At 33.3% G+C, this 22,714-nt stretch overlaps 3 protein-coding genes across 3 annotated transcripts; 2 read left to right on the top strand and 1 right to left on the bottom strand.

The window, feature by feature from the left end:
* Nucleotides 1-202: 202 nt before the first annotated feature.
* LOC128187585 (putative nuclease HARBI1) lies at nucleotides 203-1,147 on the bottom strand (the record flags this gene model as incomplete). Its single annotated transcript, XM_052858001.1, has 2 exons — nucleotides 658-1,147; nucleotides 203-353 (listed from the first exon to the last, which is right to left on the bottom strand). Coding segments are annotated over exons 1-2 (462 nt in total), but the record flags the coding sequence as incomplete, so codon positions are not given.
* Nucleotides 1,148-6,152: 5,005 nt separating this feature from the next.
* On the top strand, nucleotides 6,153-8,013 carry LOC128189617 (uncharacterized). Its single transcript, XM_052861288.1, has 3 exons — nucleotides 6,153-6,290; nucleotides 6,788-6,923; nucleotides 7,766-8,013. The coding sequence occupies exons 1-3, from the start codon at nucleotides 6,237-6,239 to the stop codon at nucleotides 7,969-7,971; spliced, it is 396 nt and encodes a 131-aa protein (XP_052717248.1). The 5' UTR covers nucleotides 6,153-6,236; the 3' UTR covers nucleotides 7,972-8,013.
* A 5,864-nt stretch (nucleotides 8,014-13,877) lies between these two features.
* LOC128189992 (uncharacterized) lies at nucleotides 13,878-22,134 on the top strand. Its single transcript, XM_052861838.1, has 3 exons — nucleotides 13,878-13,967; nucleotides 18,406-18,878; nucleotides 21,308-22,134. The coding sequence occupies exons 2-3, from the start codon at nucleotides 18,413-18,415 to the stop codon at nucleotides 21,892-21,894; spliced, it is 1,053 nt and encodes a 350-aa protein (XP_052717798.1). The 5' UTR covers nucleotides 13,878-13,967; nucleotides 18,406-18,412; the 3' UTR covers nucleotides 21,895-22,134.
* Nucleotides 22,135-22,714: the final 580 nt, after the last annotated feature.

Here is a 22,714-nt window from a genome sequence, read left to right as displayed (position 1 = left end):
TTAAGTCCGGAATTCAAGTTACATATCCTTTCTGTAATATATAAACTAAGTTTTGAAATACTTAATGAAAATAATCACATTTATATGCTATAGTAATTAACATTTACTTCATGTCAGCATCAACTATTGCCTGGACATTGATTGAATGATAGCCCTTCCGACATATGTAAAGGTGCTCGTCGTTAGAAGGTGCAGTTATTGCGATGTGGGTCCCGTCGATGGCTCCTAGCACATTGGGAAATCCGGCGATGGAGTGGAAATCCACCTTCGTCCTGGTAACGTCAATGTCACTGGTTGGAAACTTGATGTTTTGCAGTGATGCACTCAAGGCATTTGTTACATCTTCGATGGACCTGAACAAAATTTTACATCGCACTGAAGAACTATTACAGAATTTTATAGTGAATATATGTGCACCCTTCTGCAATTAAAATGTCGATTTTTGCGAATATAGAATATATCAAACTATGTGCTATTTTTTTAAATCACAAAATTACTTTCTCATATTTCATGCTACATGTATATATCGATTATTTTTATTAAAATTATGTAATAATTAAATAAGTGTAGTTGTTGAATTAGACAGACCCGTGAACTTTCACTCGCAGCGTAAAAACACTGTATTCATAGTAAATTTCTGAATGGAAATTTCATAACCTGCAAACGGAGGACTTAGAAATTCCTAGCGTGTCCCCAATCAGTCTCTGCTGGGTGCCAGAACCAAGGAAGCGCAAAGTTGCGAAGACTTGTAGAGATACAGGAAGGCTGACCGATCGCTGGGTGGGCCTCTCTAAGCGGTCTTTAATCAAATCGATGATCGAGATGATGGATTGCCTGTCTAATCTATATCGCTGAATGATTTCAAGGTCGTCGTAGGCGTCAAGGGGATTCTGTCTGTCCCTAAAAATGCGCTGCCGCCTCAAATCCCGTCGCACTTGCTCATCAACAACCCTCATGAACGCCGCCATTTTGATAAACTAACGCTGAGAAGTAATTTTACGTCACCTCCGAGATGACGTAGAGTTACGACGTAACTTACGACGCAACGTGAATTAAGACGCTTTCGTGAAACGCCGAAATTTTGCTACGAACTACTTACGTCGCAGTTACGTACTACGTAAGATTTACGATGCTTTTGTGAAACGGTTCCCAGAGGTCGAAAATGTTTCATTAGTGTACAGGTCATACTTCTGTGTTATAATACACATTACACGGGTATCTATGACGTTATAATAAATTTTAACGCGTATTTCTAAATTACGCGTCATATATTTTAATCCATGCAATTATGATGACCTTATTCACTTAAGCTTCTGAATCATTTTGTTTATTCAAAAGGATATGCAGTTCAGTAAATTCCCCTTTCATTATCTCTTGTTTCAATGAATCGGGTACATGCATACCCATGTCATCATGAATACTGAGATTACTAATAGACTGAGATGAACATAAGGGAGATGAACATGAGGGAGATATTGCATTAAAAGAAACTACATCCTCTGAATCGGACACATTTGGCTCACTATTCTGATTGTTAAACATAGATTACTGGTTTAAAGCTGACATGAATTCATAAATACGCATTATTTCCCTTTTATCTCCGACTACCGCCATATTAGTTGTCCATTTCTATTGTTCTGCTCATCGCTATACACCCCCTATATAAGGCTGAGAGCACTATTCATGCTTCACCGCATTCAGGAATTTCATACACCTGAACATGCTACCTTGGACGAAAAGACGTGTAGAAACGCGTTTTGAAGAAAAATAAAATGACAGCCACTGCACTGGCAAGATATATCCGATACACGACGAAACAAGACAGACTGAAATCCAGGCGCAGATACTTATAAAATTCCTCGATAATTGTGGACCGTTTTCCTGTGTATGATATAACATCGCACATGCGCAAACAACACACTGTGGCAGATCGAGCAATTCAATGATCGCATGGATTTTAGAAACGGTGCATTTTTGAAGGAACAAATGGAAACGATGTTACGTTGTCACTTTCTTGGATTTACTATCATTTATCTACTGTGTTCGATGTAGTGCCGCCGGGGTTTTCAAAAAGACGCAGAAGTTATTCACTCTGTGTGAACGACACACGTGTTCGATGTGAATGCGTAGTGAGGCAGCACTGTATGTGCAAAATAATAAAGATATCTGGGAAATCCTTTCACAGAATGAATATATTTTGTACTTCATTGATTGTTGTTTTCTTTATTCTTTACTACAAACATTTTACTACAATGTGTAGTTCGTGCATTTAGAAATCGGTGCAACCTGAATGCCTTGATCGGAAAGCAACCGACCGTAACTTTCTCAACAGGTATATATACCCCAGTGGCAGTAGATGAGCGATCGAAACTAATATGGCGACCAAATGCTTTTATGATTTCATGTCAGCTTTAAGAAGACGTGGCTACCTTCAGTTGTGTCCAGTCTTTTAGATATGATTTATTTCTGGAAGCATTCTCTCTGCCACGGATGATACAACACCCTCAAGGCCCATGGTGGTAATTGGTTCTGCTCATCCATCGCCGTGCATTTTTTTTTCATACCATTTGATTTCTCCTGCTTATTACATATTTCTACAATCCCATGATAAAAAAGAATTAAAAATGGAAAATATATAATTAAGTTGTCCAATGTTTGATGTAATTTTATTATTTCAATTGAACTAATGCTATTCTGTAATATTCAGGGAGGAAAAGTTGTGACGGATTGATTTGAATGTCTTTATTTTATTCCACATTCCCACCAATATTTTTTATTACAATACTTAAAAACAATGTTGGATTAAAAAGGCGTTTTAAGATATCCGCGTTTTTATAATTAAGATGCTTTTTTTTTTACCACAAAATACAAAGTAAGCGTTGTTTAGGATTTTTAATCAATACTACATATTAAATCCTTTCATTTGGATACAAAATAAAATGATACCCATTTATTTAAGGTAGATCTGTACACCAAATAGTTTAGGAGATTTTTGTTGCATGCATTTGTTACTAATACTAAGCACAGTATTTAACAATAATATACCTCAAAGTATATTGCTCTGTTTTGTAGAGAATGTTTAAAATATCAGTCTGGTTCCATATAACCCCATATTGGTCAAAAATTTTATACATTTATGTTAAAAATAATCTTATGAAAGTGAAATGTTATTATACATGTAATGAAATGAAAGACAAAATAATCATTTAAAAGAATTTTGTATGACTTCTATTGGAATCCAAATAAATACGAAACTAAAATGAAAAAAAAATCTGATTAGGCATATGCAAACTGCTGGACGAAATCCCACAAAAATCTGAAATATAAACAATATTCATTGGTTAATAAGATGAAGAAAATAAACTGAAGGAAATATTAAAATTAAAGGAAATACTACCTTACGAGATCTTTTTTTAATTTCATATGGTCTCAAATTACTGGGAACCAATTTTTTAATTAATTAAAAATCAGAAAGAACAATTGAAAAAAGAGCAGGTCTATGCTAAATACCGGTATGTAAATATAAGGTTGGTTGTGCCTATGTTAATGTTAACGTTTGAATCTGAAAAGTTATATTTTTGATAAATGCATTATATATATTTAAATCAGTGTTAGTAGTTAAATTGCATTTTTACGGGCCCCTAGAAGGCGGTCTGTTATTTAATATACATTTAAATATTGTTACTGCGTTTCTGCTGTATAAATTTTTTTTATAGAATTAATATTATGCTTATTTTTAATGAATTTAAAGTAAATTTGCATGTAGAAATATGTTTTATTCCTTTTAAAAAATATTTACCATTTTTTGTTTTACTTGTAAATGTATAGTAGGTCGTAGACTGTCGTTTTAGATGCGTTTTTATCGAGACTAATCTATTCGGAAAATTTCATTCTTTCATTCTGTTTTTCATTCTTTTCAAAACAATGTATCGGGATCGTTATACGGGACATACTGAAGACCTGAAATATTAAAGACCTGAATGACATGAAATTTTATATAAATGATATATTTGATTCATGAAATATCAATTATTTGCGCAAAAATATGAAAGACCTGAAAATTTGAGATGACCTTATTTTTAAAAATACTTTTGAGAACCTCGTGCAATTAGATAAGCATGATTATCTTCATAAACAGAAACGTAGATAAGATTTAGGAAAACAAATTACCCGGCTTAAATATTACCCTTAAAATCGTGCAGTAACTGTTTCTCCCGAATGAGCATAATATGGTATCATAATTTATCATTGAATGATCTTGCACTTACCTTTAAAATAATCCATTTCTATTTTATTATGAATTATATAAACTAATGCATTTAGTTTTAATTCAATAAAATGCAGCAAAAAAAAAAAAAATTGAAATGATTTGAAATACATAATCTCCAAGAGAATAATGATAAGTTGAACTTTGTATTAGAATACATACAAATCAATGTGTTCTCCTATACTTAATACTATGGCAATCATGGTCATACAATTACCTTTAGAAATGCTAACGAACTCGATTCTAAATAATAATAGTAAAATGTTAAATTTCAAAACGTGGTGCTGAAAATATATTAAAATTTACCATAAAAATTAGTAAACCAACTCGTTATTCTCTTCTCTTTTAAATGTAAACAAAAACATGACTTAAGATTTGTTACATATCTCGCTTAAAACACGACAACAGACACTGAAATTTTGGTTGATAACTTGAAATGCCTTACTGAAGCATAGTAAACATTAAAAATGGAAGAACAATTTTTGTCCAAAATCATGAACATGTCCATTTAAAAGACGAATAAGTTATATTATCAATTAAAATTATGCGTAGGAAAACATAATAAGGACTTTGTGCAAGTTGGTCTCGGAATATGTTTTGTTTTTTTTTAAAGAAGGGGAGAGATGTCCATACAAACATCAATCAGGGCCATACTTTTAAGTATTGTTTATGCTGCATAAGTAAACGCAGTTTATTTGTTGGATTTTAGTGCATGACATGCTATTTTATTCTTAAATTTATTAACTCCTAGGTCTCTATGATTTGATGATATCCAACAATCTACAAAAATGAAACGATATATTTATCTGCATTATCCAATGAGGCAAACATAATATTTGATTTTCTTCACTGGACTACAATAGATCGAAAATTTCCGAAATGCTACGATTATTTTTGTCGTCTTCTGAAATATAACGTTCCACAATTTGTTCGGCTAGGGCTTCAAACCATAATATGATGGTTTATATTCACTTGATTTTACTCGATTTGGTATGTCTGTACCAATTCGTTGCTGAATCATATAAAAAAATAAAACAATTACTGTTGGTCTTTTGTTTTGTTTAATACGTTGATTTCAAAACAGCAGTAATTGTATAAATAATATTACAAATATACACAATATTCATATATTTATCATTAATAAATTTTGCTGTACGGACATTCCTCTTCTCTCCAATCCAATCCTTTAGTCAACGGAGGTGTAATTCTTTGACAAATTTTCAAATGAATCAGGCTCAATACTTATACAATACTTTAAATCAAATGCATGTCATTTAAAATGATTCCCGATAAATACCATGGATGTATGTTAAAAATATAACCGGACATTTACCACGTTGTGTTAAGGATCGGTCCGAAATCCACTGGAAATACCTTAATTCTTAGGATTCGTTTTTGATTATGTAGATGTGTCAATCTAATACGAATATTGCACGGCATTACGGTTCATTGACCTAAACATAGCGAGATAATTTGGGGGCAATAAACTGTATTTCTCACTAAACTGTCGAGATATAAAAGAGAATCCTGCAAATAGTTTGGAGAAAATACACTTATTTAAAATGCGATCTCACATTTAAAGATTACATTTTGTAAATATAATGACCCCTGAAGTATAGTAGAGGCTTATCATAACAAAAAATAATAATTTCATAATAAAATGACAAAAATAAACCTAAGGGATCTATTTGATTTAAATAAATATTAACAAAGAAACCATAGCACCTCATGTTTAAGGTTTGATTGTTTAAATCTTCAAAGTGTAGAACAAAAAGTGAACAAAACCGGTACCGGATATTTTTACAATAAGGTTTTTAATAAAATGCATCCTAATAATTAACCTGAAATTCTATATAAAACGACAATCTGTAATACGCCTCACTTTCAAGACAGATTCCACGTAGTTCCTTATCAGCTATAAAACCAGTCCCTACGAATCTTGCCTTCTGTTAATCTGTTGAAGTTCAAAATGAGAGGCTTACTTATTTGTCTTGGTTTGGTTTGTATCTTGAGTGTAGCATGGGTAAGTATCACTATACTACAGTCTGATACCTTTTTGTTGTTCCAAATAATCAATCTCAGTTAAAAAAAAATCATAGTTTTTCGTGGTTTTTTATATTTGGTAGATTTAATTTTCTATGTATATATATCTATATCTACATTATTTCTATTTTCATATGCAATTGCAAGCAATACATGTTGTTTTCCATTACCGACAGTTTTACTCTCAAAATTTCCCGTTATCCAAATTATATTTCAATAACCAACGAACGTTTTTACCACAAGAAAGAGAAAATGTACAAACAAGTAGAAATAAACGACTTGGGGTAATAAAAAAAGAAGATGCGTTACTTACCGACCGGTGACTTTTTCTTAAGAAGATCATGATAAGAAACCATGAAGTTGTTAATAAATTTGCATGCATATTATTTTTGTAACTGCGGTTGTTGAGATTTCCTTTTCGAAGTTGGCTTCATGAGCGTTGCAAATTTTTGAATTTTATCTTTTCTCTGTGTATAGGCAGCAACCCATTGTTTGACTAATGCAGAGTGTGGAACTGACGAGTGTTGTTTCAAACATGACGGACCATTCCTTGTCAGCAAGAGGAAGCGTGCCTCCTCAGACCTTCTTGGTCCGGCCATACACTCCTCCACTGGTTTGTATTATACACCTCGCATTGGAAAGGCCCCATATATATTGTGAAATTATTTAATGGTAGTAAATATATTTAATAAAGTTTGATTGTTTTCTGTACATTTGCGTTGACTCAAGAAAAAAACTATTAAATTAAGTTCAATTATCTATAAAAGATTTACCTAACAACGTACAAATTACGAATAAGTGAACACATTAGTGCAATTTTAAGGGGCATGGTCCCGATTTTGGTAAAAAATTATTTTATCGATTTTATAGTGTGCAATGCTTCAGTAAAACATCTTTAATGGGCAACCAAAATTCGATTGTCATTTGTTGAGTTATAAACGAATTACTGAGCTTACAATTCTTTGCTGTGATGACAAACTTTTTTTTTTACATTTTGAATGTTGAATGAAAATTTCAGTTTTAGACCCAAAATGAATATGTTAAACGTTTGGAACTGTTTATGCTTAAAATGAATACGATTTTTTTACTGGTATATTGAACCTATGTAAACAAAAATAGGACACGAGCCATGTTTACATGACAAAGAATTGTGAGCCGGGTATCTTGCTTATAACTCAACAACTGACTCTGATATTTCATTTAATTATTAGAATTGCATTCCTAAAGCATTGTAAATAATAAAAACAGAAAAATAGAATTTGATCAAAATCGTGACTATGTCCCCTTAATTAAGAAAACGTGTTTGTTGTTTTTTTAAATGCCACTCAGTCAATGTCCACCGTAGAGTACTGCGTGTTATGTAGTGGATCCAGTTTAATTCCAGCTTGACAAAAATGTTTATAAGCCACTCTGTATATTTGTCCGAATTCAATATGTGTAATATCTGAATTCTAGGTGTCTGTGAGAAGTTTAAGTTAGAGGGAGAGTACTGCTCATGGCTGGACACTGCTAACGGTCACTGTGGCTGTCAGGCCGGTCTTCAGTGCAGATTTGTGGAGGACCCAAATGCTCACTTTGAGCCATTCGTTGTATCTAAGCGTGGTGGAGTCCGAGGATCCATTCAATGTGCACAGCCACTGACTACAACAGCAATGCCATAAGAAAAGAAATATTAAAATCCTTTAATAAATTAATAGTTTTAATTTCCATCATTATCATTTCTGAAATACAAAAAGGACAGGCGGATCATAATGCTTATAATTTTAATATGTTAAAGTACATCCACCCTCCTGTGACGTCATACATTTTACATAAACCATGAATTCATTAAAATTCTTGCAAGTAGAATTGTAATTTCTAAGTTAGTATAGGTGCACATCAAAAACTCAAATCAGTGTTTACTTGGAGATATTTTATAAGCGTTTTTCATCATTATATTCGACATAAATCAATAATAACAAAGGGAAATAACTCTTTTCTATTTTTCTCTAAGTGATATATCTAAATGCTATAATTTTTCTTATGTAAACAATTTTTTCTTCTTTTTTTTAATTAATTTTAGTTTTCTGGCATATTAAGCAATAAAATTTAAATATATAAACAAGTATCCATCCACTTTTTATTTAATTCTTAAACAAGAAAAAGTGTGATTTTCAGATGATAATTTCAGCCTTTGGTTTTTATTACCTTACAACTTAAATAGTATGGATACATATATATTTTATTTATTATTTGATGAAATTCAAGTCCAATAAATTAAAAAAAAAGTTAAGTTTTTTAACTTTGAACCCATAATTTTATAGGTACGGAGTAAAATGTATAATGCGCATCTTGTTGCAGGAGGTATAATGTTTTTGATTCTTCTAAGGGTTGTAGTATTAATAATCGTAAACAAGCTTTCTGAGAGTATTGCATAAGCAATACACGTCCCCTACCGGTTTGTGGAAATTGTGAAAACAATGCACTGTTATGCAGAATATCGAACCCGAACAATAAAAAATTGGAATATAAAAAATTAATTTTCTCAAAAAATATGTCAACTAGACGCTACAAAAGTGTAAACTTGATCTGTAGTTTGACATTTTGAATCTGTTCAGCAAATTTCATATCATTCCTCAAACGCATAAAGAAAAAAAGTGTGGAAAACTGAAGTGGGACAGACAGACGGACGGACGCAGAGGAAAACTATAGTCCCCTACGGTGAAAACCGGTAGGGGACTAATAAACATTGTTTAAGGATATCTGAATAGTAATCTCACAATTTGTAGCAATATAGTTCATGTGAGTAAGTACATTTTCTCTATTTATTACTGAAAGTTAAACTGTGATCCCCACTTGTGGCTCCAGTATTAGTTCGGGGGTCAGTGGTTTAATCTTCTTTATCTATAAATGTTGGTATGTTTTGTTCAGTGATTCTTGATATGATCATTTTTAAGACACATACCTTATTTCCACTCTTTCGTGATTATCTCCCTTTTCAAAAGATTTTCGTCCTTTATTTTAATAACTTTTAAATCCCATCACCTGTATTAGGTTTTGTTTAATTTGGCCGAGTGGTTTAAGAAAGGAAGTAAACAACAATGTAGAAAGTTTTAAGACGGACGACAGGTGTGTTGAAAAGCTTAGTTGAAATTTCGGTTCAGATGGCTTAAAAAAAGAAGCGTGACAACATGTACTGTATACTTTTACAGACGAGTTTTAAAGCCTACAATATATCGTCGTGAAATTTCTCTTCCTATATGTACTTGTATTTAAAGTTTAGAGGTTAAAAGTTTAAAATGTTATCTATCACTAACAAGGACACACTAGGTGTGTGTAATCTGTCCTAATATCCATTAGATGCACACGTCGACAACAAGAAAAACAAAAATTTAACTAAACATATGATTCCTGTATTTTTGTTTGATATTTGATAAGTTTGGTAGAGATATCTTATTTGGTACAGTGCTGAATAGCCCCTACGAACATGCGGACTGGCTTCAGATTCATGCATCACCACAAAACTCAACACAATGCAATTTCTTTTCCAAATGTTCTTTTAATACGTTTTGTAAAAAGAGAATGAAATCTTTTTTAATAACTTTAAGTATAATGTTCTTGCTTAAAGACATTGAAACTCATCTTATTTTTAAATCATCTGAATCACTCAATTTTTAATCACTCTATTTGAAGATAAACTAAATGCATTGTTATAATACCCTGCTCCAAAGAAGAATAGGGTATACTTTTATATCTTTGTGCTTCTGTCTGTCTGTCAATAACAAAACAGTCCGTCGCTTTTTTTTCAAAAACTATTCGTAGACGGTGCTTGAAGTTTTAATATACTCTTTGTTTAGGCATGCCATATAGTGGAATCCATTTTTAAACCAATCGGACGTCAACTTCCTGTTAAATGACGACTTTGTTTATTTTTATATTAAATTGGGCATGTTATTTGGTGGGATCTATTTTTGTACCAATTTGAAGTCAACTTCCTAATAAATATCGACTTTGTTTTTGGTATATTCAGATTTCAGAGCTGGGGTATTACTAGACAGTGAGCATTGGCTCAAAGATATCTTGTTATGTCGTTAAAGTCCTTATTTAAATAGTAACACTTTCAATGGGACAGAGCTTAATTGAGAGTTTGTTGTTTTTTTGTTTGTTTTTTTTTGGGGGGGGGGGGGGAATATGGTTATATATATAGTGAACAGGTATTTTGTATATGGTTGTACGTTGTCTGTAAACAATTAGACAACTTTTACTTGAAAACCTTCAGTTTACAGTCATTGTCGTTTTTATTCTATTAAATCAAGTCTCCATTAATTCCTTGTGCATTTAATGCTTTTGTGCATTTTAAATCAAACTAGGGATATTATAAGATTGACCTTCAAGAGTCTGCAGTTTTTAGCTCACCTGAGCTGAAAGCTCAAGTGAGCTATTCTGATCACATTTTGTCTGTCGTCCGTCTGTCCGTCCGTAAACTTTTCACATTTTCAACATCTTCTTAAGAACTACTGGGCCAATTTCAACCAAACTTGGCACAAATCATCATTAGGCAAAGGGGATTCAAAGTTGTGAAAATTAAGGGCCACACTCGTTTCCAAGGGGAGATAATTAGAAATTAATGAAAATTTCGAGAAATTTTCAAAAATCTTATTCTCAAGAACCAGTAAGCCAGGAAAGCTGAAACTTGTGTGGAAGCATCCTCAGGTAGTGTAGATTCAAATTTGTGAAAATCATGACCCCCAGGGGTAGGGTGGGGCCACATTGGGGGGTCGAAGTTTTACATAATAATATATAGAGTAAATCTTTAAAAATCTTCTTCTCAGAAACTAATCAGCCAGGAAAGCTGAAACTTGTGGGGAAGCATCCTCAGGTAGTGTAGATTCAAATTGGGAAATTCATGATCCCTGGGGGTAGGGTGGGGCACAATGGGGGGGGGGTCGAAGTTTTACATAGGAATATATAGAGTAAATCTTTAAAAATCTTCTTCTCAGAAACTAATCAGCCAGGAAAGCTGAAACTTGTGTGGAAGCATCCTCAGGTAGTGTAGATTCAAAGTTGTGAAAATCATGACCCCCATGGGTAGGGCGGGGCCACAATGGGGGGTCGAAGTTTTACATAGGAATATATAGAGTAAATCTTTAAAATTCTTCTTCTCTGAAACTAATCAGCCAGGAAAGCTGAAACTTGTGTGGAAGTATCCTCAGGTAGTGTAGATTCAAAGTTGTGAAAATCATGACCCCCGGGGGTAGGGCGGGGCCACAATGAGGGGTCGAAGTTTTACATAGGAACTTATATATAGAGTGAATCTTTAAAATCTTCTTCTCAGAAACTAATCAGCCAGGAAAGCTGAAACTTATGTGGAAGCATCCTCAGGTAGTGCAGATTCAAAGTTGTGAAAATCATGATCCCTGGGGGTAGGGTGGGGCACAATGGAGGGTCGAAGTTTTACATAATAATATATAGAGTAAATCTTTAAAATTCTTCTTCTCAGAAACTAATCAGCCAGGAAAGCTGAAACTTGTGTGGAAGCATCTTCAGGCAGTGTAGATTCAAAGTTGTGAAAATCATGATCCCTGGGGGTAGGGTGAGGCCACATTGGGGGGGGGGGGTGTTAAAGTTTTACATAGAAATATATAGAGTAAATCTTTGAAAATCTTCTTCTCAGAAACTAATCAGCCAGGAAAGCTGAAACTTGTGTGGAAGCATCCTCAGGTAGTGTAGATTCAAAGTTGTGAAAATCATGACCCCCAGGGGTAGGGTGGGGCACAATGGGGGGTCGAAGTTTTACATAGGAATATATAGAGTAAATCTTTAAAAATCTTCTTCTCAGAAACTAATCAGCCAGGAAAGCTGAAATTTGTGTTGAAGTATCCTCAGGTAGTGTAGATTCAAAGTTGTGAAAACATGATCCCTGGGGGTAGGGTGAGGCCATCGGGGGGGGGGGTGTGTGTAAGTTTTACAAAGGAATATATAGAGTAAATCTTTTAAAATCTTCTTCTCAGAAACTAATCAGCCAGATGATTCTTTATAATTGTTAAGACTTTGGCTCCAGGACAATTCTTCGGCCTTACAAGAAGGTTAAGAGTTTGATGTAGCTTAATATCCCATGTATAAACAATTGTAAAGGATCTTTTTGAGGACTGCAATACTCAGCATGTGATATGACTATAAAATCATCCTGTTAGAAAAGGGACTAATGATTATAAACATAAGAATATCCAGGGGGAAAAATGGATTTTATTTTTACAGGATCTACATGTATTATTGTACATTGTCCAGATTGTTTGTATTATGACTTCATTAAGCTGATTTTATCATACCCATTGTTCCTCAGGTGAGCGATGTGGCCCATGGGCCTCTTGTTTTGTTTTGTTTTGTTTACATTTTTTGCCCCTGGAGAGGTAGGATAATCCGACCCCGTCGTTACCAACTTTCCTCAATAGTTGCACTCTCAGTCGAAAGTCTGAGTATTGACTTCAAATTTATGCACTGTCCTTTAAAGGGTTTGAGCTGAGGATTAGTTTGAGCAGTTGAAGATTGAGTTGAGGGATTTTTAAATGGTGGAGATGGTAGAGCCAGTGATTTTTATTACTCTTGCCTCCTCCCCTTTCTCCATTTTATAAATTGATGTTTGCAAACAAACGTCAAAAATTTAAAGCGGGAGTACTTGTTAGAAGAGTCTCGAATAAGGGTTAAGACTAAAAAAATGAAGCTTAACATGCAGACATGAAATTCCCTGAGAGGTCCATTTAAGGGTGATGGTGGTCAGGTGACTGTCTAGGCCTGTATGCGCCTTTTATTAATTTTGTAAGGAAAATTTTGGTATAAAAATATTTCTTTCTTTGATATCAAAAAATAGTCCAGGCATATTCAAAAAAATAATAAAATCTCTGAATACAGTAAAACTCGTTTAGTACGACACGGATATAGCGAATTTTCAGATAAAGCAAAGTTTTTTTTAGAGTCCCCGGTAAAATTCTTAACAAATCTTTGCAAAATTTTACCGTAACCGTTATAACAAATTCGAATATAACGAATTTACGGATATAGCGAACTAATTTTGAGTCCCGTAGAGGCGAATAATAACGAAATTTACACCTTTAAAACGAATTTTTACCGTTTAAGAAAGTTTACGAGTTTACAAAATAGTTTGGATAAATTAATTTTCTGATAATATTTTTCAATTCAAAATCCGATTATTAAAGGTATCAAAATAATAAATTTTTATTTTAAGCCTCAAGTAGCAAAACTTACAGTTTGGTGAAAGAAGACATGTATATCGTGAATTCGTTATAGATATTACTACGAGTTCGTTATACGGATATACGAATTTCGGATACAACGAAGTAATCCCATTGGTCTCTAGGACTTCGCTATAACCGAGTTTTACTGTACATGTATATCATTGAATAAATACATGTTGTGGTAATTCATTTCGCGGTAATGCTGCATATCTGTATTATTTACTTTATTATCTTTATCTTTGGAAATATATTTGAATCCAGGTTCGTGGTGCATATCTGTTCTTGTCCTTAATTTTATCTTGAAGATATAACCTATAACACCTATCATAGAGATAAATCGCTAAGTACATGCACGGTGAATCAATTAGATATGTTACATTTGTAATGCCCATTCTTGTGTTTTGAGAATCATTCGGGCATTACAGGTAGGTATGTTAATCCATTGAATAACTTGTTTATTTTTTCATTTTTTTTTTACACATTTAGGCTATACTTTATACTTTGTTTACAGAAACAGCTTGTGGTTTTTCTATGTTGTCATTCAGTGTTGTATTTATTAAAAGGCTGAACCATTAAATTCCTAATTCGGAATGTGAGTTTAAAGTGTCTATAACAATTGTTTTGATTGGAGACTTTTAAATGAGAGAGACCATCATGTAGATGATATCTTCACCGGAGCCCTGCCCTAGCAACAAAACACCTATTCCTGGCACCATGAATTTCACATTATTGGCTGTGGGCTCAATACTTATTATAATCATTTCAACAGTTTGAGCTTGATGCCATACAGTAAAGAAGAATGTTGCATTAATTTTTATGGTTTTAGCCCCACCCTTCAGGCCACACAGGGAGGCAGGCGCCATGAATTTCACAACTTTTAATCCCGTTCACTCATAGATGTTTTATGCCAAAATAGGTTGACATTGATTCAGTGATTCCAGTTAAGAAGCTTAAACTAGAGCCGAGCTCGTTGCAGAGCAACGAGTAGGTCTTCCGTCGCAACTTCGTGTCGCGAAAGGATTGTTCATCAGTCTGATTAAAACCACCTCCTTCTCACACTTGTCAGAGCCTGACAGACCCCGTATTGATAAAAGGTCATCTTTACAGGACCATTTTTTCTTACGCAGCACTGTTAAGGTTTACTTTGTGGTCGCGCCGACCAGAAAATACGGGAAATGTTGATTATGACATCATACAGAACAACAAGTCGTCAAAAATGCTTATAAGTAAATTAATTTCCGATTGTTATGGGGACGAAAACATTAAACTACATTAAAAAATACCTATGCGTGCAACTTTGTAGTCAAATAAGTCCAACAACGATAAATATGAACAACTGACTGATCGCGGTGCACTTGTCGATGTGACGTCATACTGTAAATTTTGACGCATATTTTGTGTAGAGAGAGGCGGATCAATCAAATTTTTAACATGGAAAAATGCATTTTATAAATTAACACAGCATAATCTTAAAACAATTATTATACGATTAAATCCTATCTGTTATGTTTTGATTAGACATGTGATTATTTTTTAGAGCGTGTATTATTTCTTTTCTAGTGTGTTTAATGTACAAGTTCTTGGTGTTTGACACCGGGGAGCCTATCTAAATCCTCTTTTTACAAGGGCATACGCTAAACAGATCATTACGATCTTTCGAATATGAATATAAGAGAATGTTTAATTTATTAAAAAAGGCTGCTGCTTCGATGAAATCTATAGAATGAATTAATAAATACGTAAAATATTAAGCGAAGGTCATATAAATTCCAACCGGTGCTCATTTCTTTGATATTTATTCTAATGAAATATGAACTCTCTACAAAGCAGCAGCACTTTTCAGAATCTACCAGAAAATTAGGATTTTATTATCATTTAAATTTTTAATTCAAATAAGGGTATGCCCTTGTAATATTGCAATTTGTTTATGACCTCCATTTGGGAGAATTGTCAACAAATGTCACGTGACTATCAATTCAGGGGACTTCATTAAGTGTTATACAAAGTAGCATTATCTATACTGTATAATTTATTATCACATTTATATCATGATGAAATAACTTTACATAGATATTTTGTAAAAAAGATGCATCGTTTTATGAACGTTTAAATCCGCTAGTATTTTCATAGTAACCATTAACATTGCTGTGTACCAATTAGAGCTTTAGAAAAGTGATTGGAACTCAAATGGAGACAAACAAATTAATTCATGCCTGTTTTCTCTGTAACCTCTAGACTGAGTATTGAAAAGTTGCACCACTTATTAATGTTCAAAGGCATATCTTCGGTAATTAAAAGTATATTTAGATTGTATGCAAATGTGGAGGTGGAAATGATCTGTTATTGATACAGGTCTATCAGACCCTGACGAGTGTAAGGAGAAGGGAAATGGTTTTAATGAGACTGGATTATCAATATGATAATAATAAGTTCAAAAAATTCAAAACGAGACTCAATTTCAAAGTACTATTTTTATACCAGGCAAGTTCTTCGTTTAATTTACTTCACGTTTAGGATAACTTTAAAAAGAACATCATATATGTACATGTATATAAATAATATAATTATAATAAAAGTGTGGCGGGGGGGGGGTGCCACAAAAACCAATTTTCTAAACGTTAACTTAAGGGAATTTTGGTTGCGAGAAAGGGGGCGGGGGCAGTGCTCCCACTGGATCATCTAAAAGGTACTGTTAGCAAGCTCACAAATGATACCCCCGCTAAGAAAAAAATCATAACTCACGTATTTCTCTATTAGAGAATAATGGATGCTTCTTTTTCTTATAGTGAGTCAGACAAGACAGGGTATATTTACAGGTCACAAGCAATTTTTATGTCAAACTTTAGCTTTTACTCATTTCCATTAATACAAGATATGACACAGACAGGAATAAAGCATTTTTAATATGACTTTGAACTTGCGCAACTGACCCTGGATCAAGTTCATGACACATCATCGGTCATAAGGAATCTTTTATTCTTTTATTTATATGCAATAGAAACTCCCAATGTTTCTCCTTAAAAATTTTGCACTTCTCCTGCCAGTGACCTTGTCCTTTGTCCTGATGACCTTGGGTTAAGGTCATGACGCTTCGTCAGGTAATAAGTAATATTTTTATGAATTAAGAACTTCCAATGTTTTCTCCATCAAAAAGATATAGACCGGACACGAATTTTGCACAGACAGACGGACAGACGGACAAGGTGATTTTTATTTTACCCCCCCCCCCCCCCCCAAATTAATTTTCGTGGGGTATAAAAATCCTTTTCGCCCGTTTTGTGCGGCACAAAAACGACCTATATTTTTCAATTATTTCTATCATATCACATATAAATATTCATGTAAATGTATGATTTGTATGCACATCTGAGTTCTTCTCATCATCGTCGGAAAGGATAGGAAACCCTTGGGTTCCGATGATGTCTTTTCATTGGCATTTGTCAATTTGAATCACTAAATGATTTCCAAGTGGTAAGGTATCAAAGCTTTTGAGAAGTTAGATACTGAATTTCTATAGATCTAAATTTTACGTTAAGAAAAACAACACCTTTTATATAGTGAATCAAAATCTAAAATAGCTTTCTGTACTCGTACACATAAAAAAGAAGATGTAGCGAAAGCCATAAAGACTTTATTTCTTTTGTTCTAGACTTTTTCAAAGTTAACAAGCTACAAGTTAACAATCTCCCATTTCGACAAGCCATATTTAAAATAAAATATACTTTAATTTGAACTATGAGCTCATCATTGGGCCCAAGAATTGTTTAAGGGGTAATATCAAAAGAAGACTTTTAAGCATTTTCCCTATAGTACTAGACTTTGAGCCGTGCGTGCACGGGTTGATATTGCATATGATATTGGACATTTACGAGAAAGATACATCGACACATCGTATTATTGACATTCACATAACCAAGCTACAAACCAAGACTACAATAATGCTATTTATTTCACTACACTATGCTTAGTTAGAATAATCTAACTGTGTCTCGGAACAGACCTTCACCACAGTTATGATGCTCCCCATATACCCGTATTGTAGCAAAAAATAATACAGAATCGCTCCGAAACGATTTTGGAGAAAATTAATAAAGCTGCATTTAAAATAACAGTCAAATTTTCATCTAAAAATTTAATTCATTTTAATGAAGAATTCAACACTTTTTCACCAAGGTTTTTTATTCGCTACGCACCATGTTGACATTCGGAACGCTCGGGATATTTCATTTTACATGTAAATGCACTAATTTTGAGTTATTTCCCGTATTCCTTTGATGAACAGTATAAGACAAATTTTCAATGAAAAATTACACGTACTTGAAATATCGTTTCGGAGTTTATCCATGCAAATGTGATATTGTGAAAAAATAAACTAAAGAGCCTCCCGTGATTTAGCGTGAATGTAATGCGCATGTGCAAGATTGTAAAACCAAACAAAATCCAGATAATTTCCGGATTTTTAAAGGAATTTTCGATGATTATTAATTGGCGAAGCTTGATTGAGAAAAAATAAAAACAAATTGGTAATCTTCAAGTACCAATGATGTTTAGAATATGTGAAACAAAAGACAGTACTCTTCAGATTTCTCGGTATTAAAAATTCGAGAGTAATTGGACAAAAATTCGAGTCTATTATTTTAATATAGTAGTAAAAATATGTTCCTATATTTAACTCTTAACCCATCTGTGGATTCCATCATTACCATGGGGCATAGGTTTTAACAATTCTGAATTAATATTTTTTTACATTATAAGTTTCCAAATTTTAGCATTGTGTTCTTAAAATGGAGATTTTGAACAGTTTATCGATATATGATATATTGAAAACTAAATTAAAACTTTTAGTCGATTATTTTCTTTCAGAATTAAAATGCCCTATCGTAGACGCTGTTCGAATTCAACACTCCTTATCATTGCAGTAACAGTTGGGATCGCTTATTTCATGGTAAATCATGTTTTAGAGGATGGCGTAAAGAGTGATAAGGGTTCAACGACAAGCAAGTTATTACGATGGATTAAAACAAACATACCATTGAAAAAGGCAATCAAATGTCGAGGTAAAGAACAAATGATAATCAAAAATATTTATAGCCGCGACCCTGAAGGATGGTATGAAAATCGGGATATTTGCGACACATGTTTTGATTTTCCGAATGCTACTTTGAGAACGAGCTATGGACCTATGCCTATCTTTATCTATCAAGGAGATCAGGATGATTTGATCTCAGGTTCAGTTTTAGACAAAGGAACGTTTGAATCGGAAAAGGAGATGATCCTGTCTGAAATGATGAAAGATGACCCCGATCTTCAAATAATAGACATTGGAGCCAATATTGGTTAGTATTGCAAGTGTACAGCTGATATATCTAATTGATATATGTTTGAATGATTAGCGTACTTACAGTACCGATCAGACCCAACCTAACAAAAAGTAAACCCCAACTAAACCCTGGGTTTACTTTTTGGGTAAACTCCGGGTTTACTAGAGTGGAATCATATTAACTCAAAGAAAACTCAGAGTGGACACGGAGAGTAAACCCGGTCAGAAGTATACCCCTGAAAGCAGACGCTAACAATGTACATGTATTCGGAATATATACGGGGCAGGAATTACAGGCAGTAGGATGGTAAGATAAAAGAGTGTCTGTTTCACACTTCAGTGCGTACAGTTGACCTCAAAAGCAATTTCCAAGTAAACCCAAAAGTAAACTCGGGGTTTAGTTGGGGTTTACTCTGGTGTTAGGTCCAGACTGATCGATACTGTATTTTGTTTTTTTCATTTTCCAATAAATGGTATGCACTCAATTCATTTCAGCTGCAAAATTTGGTTGGAAATACTAAAGTGGCCATTAAAATTTGACTTTTGATTGAGCTGGTTTTCCATAAACGTTCCCATTGGGTTTGAATCCCATCTTGAAAAGTTTCTTGACTAGGAGAAGCTTTTCCGTTGAATTTTTTCAACTCTAATTTATTTTAAAAGGACTTTAATCAGGACACAATTTGATGGAAACTTGTCTTTTTTCTCATGAAATCCTACTTTAGACCATTATAAGCTCTTTATTTTTTTTTTATCGAAAGAATGAAAAAATTTAACAGCATAAATTTTACATACCAAATTTTCCTGACAAATATTAATGTATTAGCCTGCCAGATAAGCATAATAGTCTATTTCTTGAGCTCTTAAATATTCTTGAAAGTGAACAGTTCTAGTGACAAGAAAAAATATGATGTGCCTGCTTATGGGATTACTTTTTACAAAATCGGAAATTTACAATTAGATGTCGGAAATTCCGGATTCAAGAAATGCAATTTTCTTCATATTTTAACTTTTGATTGGGTTTCTTCTTGTCCAAATGATAAAAAACTACAGCTAAAAAACTACAGCTTCTTCATAATACAAACGCAAATTTGATACGAATGCAGTCATTCAATCAATGTTCAAGTAAGTATGAGGTGCAATTCGTTGTCATCGTTTTCTTTAGCAAGTTCCTTGATAAAGAATAAATCGAAAAAAAAGAAAGATTTTAGCAGAAAAACAATGATAACATTTTATTTTGTTTTTAGTTTTTTGACGAAAAAGACTTTTCCGGATTTTTAAATAAATCAGCTAATTTTCATTAATTTTACTTTAAATAGATTATTTTTTGATTTTATTTATAAAATCTGTCTTAGTCAATAAAAAAAAATGAAAAAAAAAATGGTGATAACAATTTTAAAACCTTATTTCACTGGTTTCATTTCTTTTATTAATCAAATTTTGAATGATATTAAAACTTTCATTTTCAATAAACAACCCCCCCCCCCCCAAAAAAAAGCAAAAAATAGAGTACAGTGGTGGACACGCTTTGGCGGATCCAAATCAGTGGGAGCTTGCATCAAAATACATACTTGCAATGAAATAATATTGAAATAAATTACGTAAAGAACGAATATATTTACTGGTAACATATTTAGTGTATACGTACAAAGATTGACAAATGTTGAACACATATTATGAGGCAATTCTTTTCTTGAATGCGTGATGCGTTTTGATGGATAGAACGCCTGCGAAGCACGACCTCTGGTGAGAGAATGGGATAGAACTTTCTAGAAAGGGTAACCAAGAACGCGAGAAGAGTATAGGACGCGTTCGTTATGCATCGCGGGCAGATACCTTGGATCGAACATATATCATTTATGAATACTACGAAAAAGTAAATAGTAAATAAAATGAAATAATTAAAAGCGATTTTAGTTTTGATGGAAAAAAAATTTCAGAACGGGGTGCTCCAGCAACGCGAGGTTGACAAATTAACGTCACGGCGGAAAGTGCAGGGCGAGTTAACCATACATTGGATCCGACAACTTTGACGTAAAATATGCAAATGTATTAATCAAATTATTGATGAAGATAACAGACAAAATCTCAGGTGGAAATACACAGATTTTACCCACAACCCCTTTCTCATTTGCCTTAAATTCTAACAAATAATTTCTTTCGATAATAAAAATGGAAACTCTTAAAGCATTCACAAAAAGTAAATCAAACATATTTTCCCCTCTTTTTTTCAACAGTATTATGTTTCTCAAGTATGATTGTGTCATTTGTAATAAAACTGTTTCTAAATTTTCAGTTAATACGCTGAGCTGTGCAAAGGCCGTACGAAAACTACTGACAGTTGAGGCCTTCGCTAGAAACTTGCAACATTTTTGTGCTTCTGTCATGGAAGGGCAATTATGAATGTGTCATTTATAATATGATATATAATTGTTTCTAAATTTTTAGGTGTTTATACGCTGAGTTGTGCAAAGGCTGGACGAAAAGTACTGGCAGTTGAGGCCTTGGCAAGAAATTTGCAGCATCTTTGTGCTTCTGTCATGGAAGGGGGCCTACAAGACAATGTTTATCTTATCCATAACGCTATATCAAACAATAATTCGTTCGTCAGCTTAGGAATGCACAAAGGTAATATGGGAGGTACATATGTAGACGTAAACGCTAACCATATCAAACAATTAAAAGAAGGTGAAGCCCAGGGTACTTATGGACAGGTATACTCTATTACATTGGATGATCTCTTGGAACTTCCAGTTATAAAACATTTCCGAAAAGTATTTATCAAAATGGACATTGAAGGTTTCGAAGACCGCGCTGTTGAAAGAGCGACACAATTTTTCGAAAAGGTCAATGTTGTGGGGATTTTAATGGAGTGGGTGTTTCATAGAAACCATCCGACTGCAAAGAAAATTATAGATTTTATGACAGAGCGAAAATATAAACCTCATGCGTGCAAAATCGGAAAAGTTCCTTTAGATGTAGCTGAAAATGAAAACTGGGGATTGGATGTTCTATGGCTTCCAAACGGAAGCTGAAGATCGTTAAAGGGCATGGCCATGATTTGGGTCCAATTTTTTTTTTTTTTTATTTTAATGTTTAAAATGCTTCAGTAAGGCATTTTTAATAGGCAACTAACATTTGAGTGTCATTTGTTGAGTTATAAGCGAGTAACAGATCTTTCAATTCCTCGATATGTAAACAAAGCTTTTGTTTACATTTTGAAGGTTTAAGTGAAATTTCCAGTTTTAAACCTAAAATGAATGTGTTAATCGTTAGGAACTGTTTATTTATTCTGAAATGTATTTAAAATGTGTGTCAGATTTGGTTGGATTTATTTTAAAATCTAAATACGTAATCTATATACTTCTTATTATTATTATTATAACATTTATATAGCGCTAAATATAATAAAATTACTCTAAAGCGCTTTACATAATAAGTTAAAACTACACAATGAGCATACACAAATAAAATTGATTGAGTTATTATAGGCATATAAATCTATAAAAAGAGGTTTACATTTAGAAAATAGGCTAAACAGTTTTTAAAATATTATACTTAAGGTTGAATGTCCCTCTGATAAGAGAGATAACTTCTGTAGAAAATAATATCACTTTGTTTCTGTTAACTCACAATTATTAAGGCATGTAACAACAAGGGAGGTGGTGCAGGGTCCCAATTTATGTTGGAAGGCGATACACTTATTTAAATTAAAATATAGAAAAAGAAAACTTGAACGGAACGAACTGAACCCCAGGGCTGTTTTGAAGCAGGGGACAAAAAGTAAAGAAAACGTTTACAAAATATTACAAGAAATGTATCGTAATGACTATTCCTCTACCTCTCACCCCCCCC

The sequence above is a fragment of the Crassostrea angulata genome, chromosome 6, assembly GCF_025612915.1.
Source record: "Crassostrea angulata isolate pt1a10 chromosome 6, ASM2561291v2, whole genome shotgun sequence".
Taxonomy (NCBI): domain Eukaryota; kingdom Metazoa; phylum Mollusca; class Bivalvia; order Ostreida; family Ostreidae; genus Magallana; species Magallana angulata.
The sequence above is the reverse complement of the archived record's forward strand: the minus strand, read 5'-3'. Positions and strand labels throughout refer to the sequence as shown.